Genomic DNA, 12571 nt, shown 5'->3' with positions numbered 1-12571 from the left:
TCAGGTACAATGATATCTTTAACTTAATCATCAAATGATATCAGTTCAACTGAATTGGTGTTGATCAATTTAAGCAGAATCAGAAATTTAGAAATGCTTAACTTAGTGGAAGAATGGGTAATCTAAGGATACATAAAATATTACTCCATACCTAGATAAAAGCCATAGTGAAAATATTTGTACAACTGTAAATCCATTATGTATAATTTCATTTTGAACCTAATAAAATTTATACCTCATTTATGGACAGTACAATCTCACAAATATTATATATTCATATTAAATACATAAATAGCCACATTCTGGTATCTGTATACTAATCCAAGCTTTCAGCATATTGATTTACATACACTTATCTGTAATAATCATTAATCGAGTGCTTTAACATGGTTAATTAACCATACAGTCTTATCTCTAACTGCAATAAATGGTTTACAACTATAACATGTACACAGGGTAGTTATAAAGTCTTGTAATATATTAAGAGAGCTACTGCATGAGAACGGCATGTCTCACAAGGTCTATAGTTGCAAGGCATGCTCCTCACAACATAGGAAACACAATGAAGCAAAAATGCTATTTTCCACCAGAGAGTACTGTGCCATTACAAATGCTTAATATACAAGGAATGATTTTACATACTAACAAATATGACATGTCCTGTAATGTTACATACAACTTTACAACCAAGTACATACTTCAGAATCAGCAGTCTCATGATAAGCTAATTTGTTCATATGGGGCCTGGGATGGCCAAGTGATTAGGGTGCTTGACTCGCAATATGAGGGTAATGTGTTCGAATCCCCATTCCACCAAACATGTTCACCCATGGGGGCATTATAATGTGACAGTCAATTCCACTATTCATTGGTAAAAGAGCAGCCCAAGAGTTGGCAGTGGGTGGTGATGACTAACTGCTTTCCCTCTAATCTTTTGTTTCTAAATTAAGAACAGCTAGTGCAGTCTAGCTCTCGTGTAGCTTTGTGCAAAATTCAAATAAACTCTTCATGTAATCAACCAGAAATGTTATTGTCAGTATCTTCTTAAATAGAGTAACAACATGTGGTGTTTTACCATTCTGCATAAACACTATATCACTTAACATGTTATATTCTCGAAGATGTGGAATAATATGTTCTTGCAGAAGAGCACAGTAATATTCACCATATATAGAACATGTGTGTAGCTCATTGGGACCACCTGCATCAAAAAACAATAGTCTAATAATGGATGAGACAGTAAACTCATACCATGCAGTCCACTTTAATGAGTGTAAGTACCTTTTGTGGCACTCACATGGATTTGTAGTTGTTTAAATGTGGCAGTTATGCATATTAACAGGTCTATAAGTATAAAGTATGCTTCATTAGTTCACAACACATTGAGCAAAAAACTGGTTTCAAGTTAAACACAGGCAATTAAAAAAACAGCAATATCAAGGACAGCTTGTTTTCATTTTATTTCAACTCATGCAACAGTTTGATCTTCTATTGGAATCAATGAAACTCGATTTGCAGAGCTTTGCGAACAGTGTTCTGTAGGATGCCTGTGAAATGAGACTTGATGGCCACTTGTGAATTGCTTGAGGTTACCTCATCTGTTATATGTGCCATTTCAGCTGTTGAAGTAAAGTTTCTCAATATGTGAGAGAAACAGATGTTCTCCATACTCAAATAAAATATTTCACCCTAAATTTGTTTCACAAAACGTTCTTAATGAAGAGTTCTTCAATATGTAAGAGAAACAAAAGATCTCTCTACCCAAATATACTATGTCACCCCAAATTTCTATGTTTCGGAAAACATTCTCAATGAAATGGGGTACTTAAATATGTGAAAGAAACAGAAGATCTCATACTCAAATAAAATAAGTAACCCCAAATATTTTCCACACTCTGTTCTTTATGTAGTAGAGTTATTTAATATGTGTGGGAAACAAAAGATAACCTTACCCAAATAAAATATGTCACTTTTAATTTGTATGTTTCACAAAACATTGTCATTGAAATGGATTTTTTTAACATGCAGTTTATGTTCAGTATGCAGTGCATAATATGAATGTATAATTTAATCTATCACACCAAATATATGTCTTGAAAAGAATTTTATATAAATCACTGAATAAGCAATATGAAAAGAGAAACTGTATTATTATAGCAAGGGCAAGTAGTCCTATGGATACCACTCAAAAAACTGCAAGTGGGGGTGTTGCACTTCCATGATTTTCTAATTTGGAAGTTATTTCAAAGTTCCATCTTCTCAATATCAATATTTTGTGGAGTGTACTCACTGATTAACAGATGATTCTACTATACAGAAGGAAATTTAAAAAAATATATAGTAACTGTAAGAAAATCAACAATATAAGGTCCACTGCAACTCCACAAAACTTATGTATTTGTGTACATATGTTAAAATAACAACTTAATTTCAGAAAAACAAAAGAACTACAATGTATATTGTATAACTTACCTTCATAAACCCAGTCAGGAATTCCATTATAAATTTCCCCTTCTTTGCCATCATTGGTTATTTGTATCCAGTCAGCTCCCACATTTGGTACATAATAAATGTTGTTATTCTTAACAAATACCTATAAGCAAAATTCTAAATTAAAAGAAAAAATAAACAATCGCATCAAACACTAAATAATATTAGTAAGGTTACATTTATATTTTTGCTACTATCATAATGATAATGCAAGCTGCAGTGATCAGCAGCTATCACAAAAAATAAATTGGCAAATGACAAAATCAGAATTATGTTCATAGCTTAAAGCTACACAACAGGCTATCTGTGCTGTGCCCACCATGGGTATCTAAAGCTGGGTTTTAGTGTTATAAGCCTACAGACTTATCACTATGCCAATTGGGGGATACATTATGTTCATAGATATTATATGCAAATATGTAAAGGTCAGTACATTTTTTTTTTACTAAAAACGGCAATTCTCTATCACGTGTCAAATGACTGATTCAGTGACAAACTCTGTAAATCTACATATACTTTCATTAGTGATGGAGAAGGAGCATTCCTGCAAGTTATTGCAAGTTTAATTAAAATACTTCATAATATTCCATTAAAAATGTGGATAGAAGCAAGATGTGTAAGTGCAAGTATAATAAAAAAGTCACACTTCAGTGGAAATTGATCTCCCAACATTTAATAAACCTAACCAGTTGCATGTGTACCATAGTTCCATAACTACATAATTATTCCAGTTGTTTTAAAAACGGCACAGAATAACTCAAAATCCTCAGTTCTGTTCATTTAAATAGAGGATATCTCCAGTTCCATTGGTCATTTGATAAGTTACTGTCTAAAACATATCACATAGCAAACATAAAAAAACACAGCATGGAATCATTAAGAATATCACAAATGCTTAGAAACAGAGGAACAGGTTATAAGCATGGACTGATGCAGAGAATGATAATAAATGATATCATAATATTAAATTCAAATTTTTCTCTGAATACCACAACAATGAAAGAAAGTTGTAATTATCTTTCTACTCACAAATAAAAACAAACAGGCATGTACGGCTACATAAAAATTTATCACCCATAAATGCAGAACTGTAAAAGCTACTGGTAAAAACTGTGTCAAGTTATTTTGGTCAAATTACAAAATATTCTGGTTCTCAATGAGCAACAGTAAAACCATGATCTACTGAAGACTGCAGTTTGAAGCTATCACATCAGCTCAGTCACAGGATTAGAACCAAATCAGTTTGGTGTGATAAAGAGAATCTGTAACTGCTGGTCACTCTTGATCTGACTCAAATACTCAGAAAGTAGAATTCTATTTTTATGTTGCCTATTATCTCAAATGTTTAGTTTCCTTTCAATCTTACATCAAAAGAGATTCATAAAAGACAATATATTCATTTTATTATTACTATATTGCATTAAAATCAAGTTGTAACATGGTGTTGTATAAAATACTTATTAAATCTCCTACAAACGAACATCTGTTACTAACCAAAACATGTAGAAGCCTTTAGGTACAGCCTGGTACCTTCAGTAAAGCTTCCTTTAAAATATCTATGTTCTGTAACCTTTAACATTGTACTTTTGAGACCTTAATAACTATACTGCATTATATATTCTTGAAGAATAGTTGCCTCGTGGTGTTCACATTCTCTCCCAAAACTTTTTCCTTGATTTTCCAGACAAAATTTCATAATTTCCAGATCTGCATACACACACATGTATAATATACTGATGTTTCAAATTCTCCTCATAATTCAATCTAATTATTAACATATTTTAGCTTCCAATCTGGTTATAAATAATAATAAAAAACCCAGAATACACTTGCTCTAACTTTATACACAATAAAATGTTGTATTTTTATTTTTAGATGTATATTTGATTTAACCTATCATTAAATATAATGAATTATGTAATTAACACCAGATAAAATATCAGAGAGCAACTGCATGCTCAAGATTAAGTAAAAATATACCAATAACTGGCATACCAAAGTATCATAGTTTGCATTTGTATACATATGTGCAGGTTCTAAGATATAAAAAGAAAAGTGGTGGACACAATTTTCCTGACTTTTCCAATTTGTGGATAATTTTAATTTACCACGACTTTTATATTTTTATAGTCATCTGGCTTCAGAATTTTTAAGTTACAGGCTAATCATATCATAAGCTTGCATGGCACTTATGCTTTACCACACATTAACATAAAATCTAATCACATCACATATAATGTGTGGGCATATCATATGATTTGTCCCTTCTATAGCAATGTAGAAATTTTCAAAATTTTTGATTACTTAGTTTTTACATTATCATGACAGCACCACATGATCAATACTAACTTGTTCTAGCTGCTTAATTTCTTTGTTCTCTTTAAAATGTGATGTATTTTGTGCCTGCAAGAATATTTCAGTATTTTATGAAACATTCAGTTAAACGAATTGTAACTGGAATACCTTCTGCTGGCTGGTTATGACAATGAATAAAAGTGACAGCTGACCAACACTGTCAGGGAAAAAAAGGTCATGACGTGATGTCATCCACTGGACAAAGAAAGCAAGTTTACATTTGAGCATATTTTCTTAGCTCAGTTATCTACCAGATGATCTAAGAGGAGGACCTACTTTTTGGAAATCGGTGTTAGTTCAATAACAATTAATCTCAAGAGAAAGAAGGTTGCAGGCTAGACACAATTTAGTGGAAAGGAACTGTCCAGATGTCTGTGTAGGTATGTGTACTGCTTTTTCTGTTTTATTTGTGAAACAATGATATCTTCAGTCTTTTAAAGTTGTACAGACTTTATATTCCACACTAAAAAGAAACCCAGTCCACTTATCTTATACAACAACTATCCTTACTTACTGGGTGAACCTGCTGTTACCTGCAGGTCTGTCTATCTCCAGTGGCAGTAATAAATAAAAGGGTAAAAAAGAAAAAAGAAAAATACACAAACAGGTAAAAAAGTTATATATATATATATAGATGTACAAAGAAAACTAATTATAAGAAAGGATAAAGAGAACAGTAGGATGTCTAATAGCAGGTGTTGAACAATAACAGGAAACCTATAAGGTTTAATAGCAAGTGTTGAACAATAATGGGGAGCCATTGATTAGAAAACTATATTAGTAACAGCTTAATTATTAACTCAGTTGGTCTACATGGTTTCAATAACTGGCTTATGCTTGGCTTAGCTGTTATTGGTAATGTTATCCAAAATACTTTTTTCTTTGCATTTTCCCCCCCCATTATCTTTGTTTCTGTTGTCTTTTTTATCCTTGTCTTTCTTACCTAGATTCGTCTATCTCATACTTGTAGGGAAATTGGGTTACCTGAGAATACTACACCTATATAAAAAAAACTATTTCTTTGAATGTTATGTGATACTGTTCATTATTTGGTATACAGTTTTGTTGGGGATTTCAGTCTGACAATGCCTCCCCAGTGGCACAGCAGTATGTCTGTGGACTTACAATACTAGAAACCGAGTTTTGATATCCGTGGTGGCCAGAGCACAGATAGCCCATCGTGTAGCTTTGTGCTTAACTTTAAACAAAACAAAAACAGTCTGAAAAAAACATTTTTATTGTATTCACTACAAACAAAAACAAAAAACCTTTGATGAACTTAACTGGTTGACTGATTGGCATGTAGGTGTTAAGAAACTCATTAGTTCTAAGGTTAGTTAAACAGACATTTAAAATAAATGAGGTATAAATATTTCAGATTAAGATAAATAATGTTTTCTTTTTTACTCTAGATTTAAAAATTCACTATAACATGAAAATTGTGTTGGTTACCTACAACATTAGAATTAAGTTTATTAAACATTATATGAGAATATCATCACTTAATTACCCATTATCAGCACCAAAACATGAAAACCAAAACGAAATTTCCTTTTTTAAGTGCTGACTTACCAGTTGATTATTAACTGGTCCCCATCCTGCATAGAGAAGTTCTTCATCATTCTCAAGGGGGAATACTCGTCTAAGAAAGAAAAAAAAATATCTGTCTGTGTGTGTGATTAAACAATTAAGAATGGGATAAAATTCAATAAATATGAACCAAGATTGATAAATGATAGTGAATGTGTAAACGTCTGCATAGAATTTCGGTTTTAAAGGGGTGATTTTGTAATTAAGATATTACTTAAAATATAACAGTTGTTCAAAAGGCCATGACTCAACTTCATTTTCATTTTTTACTATCTCATATGGCTTAAAATGTACTAACCTTTTGTGTACAGAATGTTGGAATATAATATTATAATAATTCATTATTATAAGCGCAAACACTGTTCTTCAATTTTACCCGAAGTTTTGTATCATTATGGAATAGATCTTTTCACTCTTCCACACTGTGCATACATGAAGTTACTTGTTTCCTGTATCTTTCATCAAGTAAGATAAAAGTGACAGTTTTCTATAACAGTGAAAATGAATTTTACTTTTGTTGGAGAGGACTTAATTAGTACAATTGAAAATCTTCCACTATTTACCTTTGGTATCATAGTAAACTATATAGTTTGTTGTAAAAGATCCTCAGATGGATTGAAAAGGCTGGCTTTTTGCCAACTTAAATCTTATAACACCAAAAATTATCTAATCAGTTGTCAAAATTTATGGTCAATAGTTGTTTTTATTGTGTTTTTTTTTTAATTCATATGAATTTCCTGTACAGTCATCCTAGTATCGATACAGCTATGCTGTGATGGGTGGCATTTCTGAGCCAATTAAATACATACTCGTTTGATCTTCCTTGATCTTTGCCAACCATTTTCAATAAAGATCTATATTTGTTGACATTGATGATATATATAACATAACGTTTTGGTACAACATGGAACCTATTGGTCCATCTCGGCTGTTCCATCCTCTAAACTAAACTAAATCTATTAATGAATAAATAAATAAAAAAATCTTAAAGCCAGCCCTTATCATTCATATACTTATCAAGCTTTCTCTTAAACTCACTTAAATTTACTGCCTCCACAGCATCCAAAGGCAATCGATTCCAAAGGCCAACCACCCTGTTTGAAAAATAAAACTGTCCTAGCTGAACATGACTCCTACCCTGCCAAAATTCATACTCGTGCTCCCTAGTCCTACTATTCTTACTGTTAAGTATGACAAAAGATGATCCATCAACACTATCAATTCCCTTTACAATCTTAGACACCTCAATTAGATCCTTCTTTTTTCAAGAGAAAACAATTTGAGAGATTTCAACCTTTCCTCGTATGACAACCCCTCCATCCCAGTAACCCTTCTCTGAACCCTTTCCAAAAATTCAATGTCCTTTCTAAGGTAAGGAGTCCAAGACTGAACACAGAATTCCCAATGTGGCCTAACTAGTGACCTACACAATAAAATTATAACCTCTTTAGATTTTTTCAATACTTCTGTAGATGAAACCTAAAATCCTATTTACCCTACCACTAGCAACAGCACTTTGCTCGGATGGCTTGAGAGACTAATCAACTATTACACCAAGATCCCTTTCTTTCATGACACTGTTAAGGTTATTCCCATCCAAATTATATATTTAATTCAAATTATAATAACCCACATGCATTATTTTGTATTTATTATAAATAAAACCCAACCTAAATGATCTAAACCCTGCTGTAAATCAGCAGCATCCTCTTCACAGCTAGCAACACCCAAGACCTTAATATAATTTGTAAATTTAAGTAATTTATTGATCATTCTTTCATCTATGTCACTGATGTAAATCAAAAAACAACAAACGTCCTGAATGAGCCCTGAGGTACCCCACTTGTTGCATTAATCCAGTTTGACTGAACTCCATTTGTAACAACCCTCTGCTTTCTTCCATACAACCACTTTTCTATCCAATTTGCTAACTTGTCCCCCTCACCTATAGAGAGAATTATTTTTACAAGCCCTTTATGTGGCTCCATGTCAAATGCTTTCTGAAAATCCAGATACACCAAATCTACACTCTTACCCTCATCTACATAAGCAGTAACCTTTTCAAACAATGTCAAAAGATTTGTAAGGCAAGATTTTCCCTTAGTGAAACCATGTTGACTATCCAATAAAATTCTAAACTTTGTTAAATGACTTTACAAAGCATCTTTTATCAGATTTTCCAAAACCTTATCCACAACTGATGTAAGACTAATGGGACTATAATTACTGGAACAATTTTTATCACCTCCCTTGAAAAGTGGAGTTACATTAGCTAACTTCCAGTCCTCTGGTACCTGCTCACTATTCAAGGACTGGCAAAAAATACAAGCAAGTGGCTCACATATCCAATCTTTAAGCTCCTTCAAAACTCTTGGGGAAATATTATTTGTCCCAGGAGTCTTATCATTCTTTAATCTTCCCAATTTTTTCTTAACCAGCTCAGAATTAATGCAGTCATCTGTTCGATCTTGTTTCCATCAATCATCTATACGAAGAAACTATTTCTGCTTTACTGTTCAAATGATTTGAACATCCCTAACCATAAGAATATGACTTATATAACCGATTAAAAACACTTTGTAGGGTGACTGAGTTTATTACAGGTTATTTTCATTTACTAAACTTTTCTTTTTACAAAGGCAGATTTCAATTATTTTTTTTCATAAAATACATTGAATAAACTAATTTCAATAGTAGTAACTGTTTTGAGGTGCTGTACTCAGAAGTCTTTGTTATGTATTTCCAACCCTCAGAAATGTATGTGGCTACTGACACAGAAAATTAATTTAACACCAGAGGACTGAAGAAGTTTCGCAGTCCCACCGGGGGATAGAACTTAAGACACAAATAATTGTTCCTACTTTTATATATACGAAAACAGTTAAAGTCAAACGAAAGAAGTATGATTTTTTTTTAACGAAACCTATAAAAACTTTGATATTGTTTATTTAAAAATAAACCTGGCTTTGAGAGAATCGTTTATTTTGTAACGAGGCGTTGAAAGATTGACCGGTGTGTCATGTCTGTAATTATTAAGTCTGTTACCGTTTCAAGTGAGAATTGGGAGTTTAGGTCAGTTGATGCTTTTTATATACTTTTATAGTGATAATTAATATATGATATTGCACATGAATAGCCTTATTCTGACATTGTCTTTTTTATGCTTTTCGTTAGAAACTATTTTCGTACATTTATGATAGAAGTATTTTTCCTTTTTCTTTAACATATATATAACTAAACATCGTGTTCTTATTTCAGATCTACAGACATTCCTATAAGGCCAAGTACAAGATTTTTGATTTAGCAAACGAGTAAGTTGACGTATTCACAAAATGGCACGTTTTAACATTTAATTACTTGTCTGAAATTGGTAAGCTTGGAAAACTTAAGAGGGAAATATCCTTTCTTCACAGAAGTACAATGTTTCAAGTTCACATGTGGTTAATGTTACATTTTTCAAGTCTAAAACAAAGATTGTATAGTGTGCCCTACATTTGCGCCTTTGACAGAGAACAGTTGGTCGATTCAGTAAGCAGAAGGCTTGTTGCCACAAGGAAGCGGGATGACACAGATCAAAAACGGAAATACAGTGTACTCAACTATAGACAGTTTTGTTCAATCATAAAAGCTTATGATCCATGAACAAAAACTTTAAAATAGCTGACATTGTAGAGATTATTTTAGACTTATAGTTTGTTTTTCAGGTCAATAACAGGAATTTATAGACCAAAGTTGTAGCAGCGTAGCGAGATAAAAATTACCTTATGTGTTGTAATTAGTTGATTATAAGTGTCTAATTTGTTTTGTATTCAGGGGCGTCGAGAAACAGCCCAGGCCCCGGAGTCAGTAATGTCATCGGGCCTCCCTTTCATTCTACTTATTAACTTTTGCTGATTTTCATAAATGTTGTTTTTTTTTTGTTTTTTGAATTTCGTGCAAAGCTACACGAGGGCTATTGCGCTAGACGTCCCTAATTTAGCAGTGTAAGACTAGAGGGAAGGCAGCTAGTCATCACCACTCACCGCCAACTCTTGGGCTACTCTTTTACCAACGAATAGTGGGATTGACCGTCACATTATAACGCCTCCACGGCTGAATGGGCGTGACGGGGATTCGGACCCGCGAGATTGCGAGTCGAGCGCCTTAACCACCTGGCCATGCCGGGCCGATTTTCATAAAAGAAATTTAGATGACAAATTTTTTCATGAATCCATGAAAAAGCAGTAGACACTTTAGCTTATTAAGTAGTATGCATTTCTAGTGAGCTTTGTAATATCCTACTGCTGGATACCGGGGCAGCTGCCCCTCCTCTCGTCAGCCGTTTGTATTATCATGTACTGTAATTCGACTAATTAGATAAAAGAAAAGAACCACATGATGATTTATGTAAATATTTTATACCAACAGAAATGTCTGTAACTTTAAAATAAGAAAAATGAAATGGCTATATAATGTATTAACAGAGAAAGGAGAAGATGGCAAATCAAACCAAACTGGGTTTTAATTAATTACAATGAAATAACGTAACTAAATCTAAGCTTAAAATAAATCAATTTAAATAAAGTTAAAAAGAGAAAACGGAAACATAATCAAACGTCGACTGATAGAACGAATGAAGGATGATACTCAGCAGCTCTCTAAGGCTCACATCCGGGACAGTTGTGCCATATAAATGCGTTATAGCTTATATTCATAATCTCCTTTGTTTACTAATGTGTTACTTTAACTTGGAATGAACAATGCTATAGACCAAGTACTAAACTGCTATTGCTTCACGGCTTACGTAGGCTTACATGTGAAAATAATTTCAGAAACAATCCTTCACTCTCTCTCTCTCAAAAGAAAAAAAAAATCCTGTCAACGCCCATGACGATTATTTTATTACTAACACATACCCGCAAAAGATTTGCGGCCAAGTTAGTATTTTTATTTCAACAGTACTTCTTTAAATACAGGATTTCTAGAATAATACAAAATAATTCTAATCGCAGACATCGAGATCTAGTGTTTTAGGTCTAACATTAGTTTAGTCTTTATTAAGTAAGACTTACATTCGATAAAGAGATAAACTGATAATGTAGTGGAACTTGTGTACGCTTTTTGCTTTAGTTTAGTTAGGGCTAAACTTTACCGTACTTAATATTATCAATAAATAAACTTATAATGTTATTCTACGACCTAACGTTAGACCTTTTACAAACTTTGATACGCTTTTAATATGTACAAAATACCTACTAAAGTATATTTGCATCTGTTGAAATGAAGTGCGCGCACTTGCGCATTTAGATAGTATGGCATGCGCGCATTTTCAGGACAGACAAAAACTGAGTATTATTATAATAAAAAATAATTTATTTTAAAGAAACATATACAGAGGTTTTTAAGTTTTCTTCGTCAGTAGAATCCTAAATAAAGGTATGTGCAAATATAGACTCGAATATTAACTAAAACATAGTCTGCTCTCCAAGGATAATTTGTTTAATCAATGCTTTTTTTTGTTTGTTCATTATTAAGCACAAGGCTGCACAATGAGTCATCTGTGCTGTGCCCACCACGAGTATCGAAACCCTTCCTCTTTTTTTTTTCTGTGGTGTGAACCCGAAGATTTACGATGAGCCACTGGCGGGCTTAACTGAATGCATAAGGGTCAATATTATAAAGGATGTCAACTTTGTTAACACCTTAACAATAGAAAAAAAAACATTTCTCTAAATTCGGATATTCGCGTAAAGCTATACAAGGGTTATTTGCGCTAGCGGTTCGTAAAGGGCTTCCTGAGTAGCCAATGCAAGTCTTGCTATATTTCATTCCAACAATAAAACTAGTGGACAAAACTGTCTCAAACTTCATAAGAACTTTCATAAATGCGTGTAGTTTAACTTAAGAAACATAAAGCCTGTTACTTTTGATAAATTTAGTTATTTTGCATTATGATCTTTAATATCTTGGAAAATTACATTAGGAAATGGTATTTATAAGAAATGATTACGATATTTATATTTGTTCCAGATTTGAACGTATTACTTTTTATGTTTTAGTACATTATTTTGAAATCCCCAAAAATCTGTATCATCCATAAAATGCAAATTTTATCTTCTTTTTTTTTTTAATAATTACCTACTCTCCTTATGGTTTC

The 12571-nt window shown here is 32.6% G+C and overlaps 1 protein-coding gene across 1 annotated transcript in view; it reads right to left on the bottom strand.

Moving 5' to 3' along the window:
• The window catches only part of LOC106478517 (prolyl endopeptidase FAP-like), a 290108-nt gene that overhangs the window by 28199 nt on the left and 249338 nt on the right, over positions 1 to 12571 (bottom strand). The window contains exons 7-8 of the mRNA XM_022382141.1: positions 6418 to 6487; positions 2473 to 2593 (exon numbers count right to left, since the gene is read on the bottom strand). Coding sequence (XP_022237849.1) covers positions 2473 to 2593; positions 6418 to 6487 — 191 coding nt within the window. The remainder of the gene's footprint in view (positions 1 to 2472; positions 2594 to 6417; positions 6488 to 12571) is intronic.

This window comes from Limulus polyphemus, unplaced genomic scaffold (assembly GCF_000517525.1).
Source record: "Limulus polyphemus unplaced genomic scaffold, Limulus_polyphemus-2.1.2 Scaffold220, whole genome shotgun sequence".
In the NCBI taxonomy this organism is placed as follows: domain Eukaryota; kingdom Metazoa; phylum Arthropoda; class Merostomata; order Xiphosura; family Limulidae; genus Limulus; species Limulus polyphemus.
This window is presented reverse-complemented; position numbering and strand designations above follow the sequence as displayed.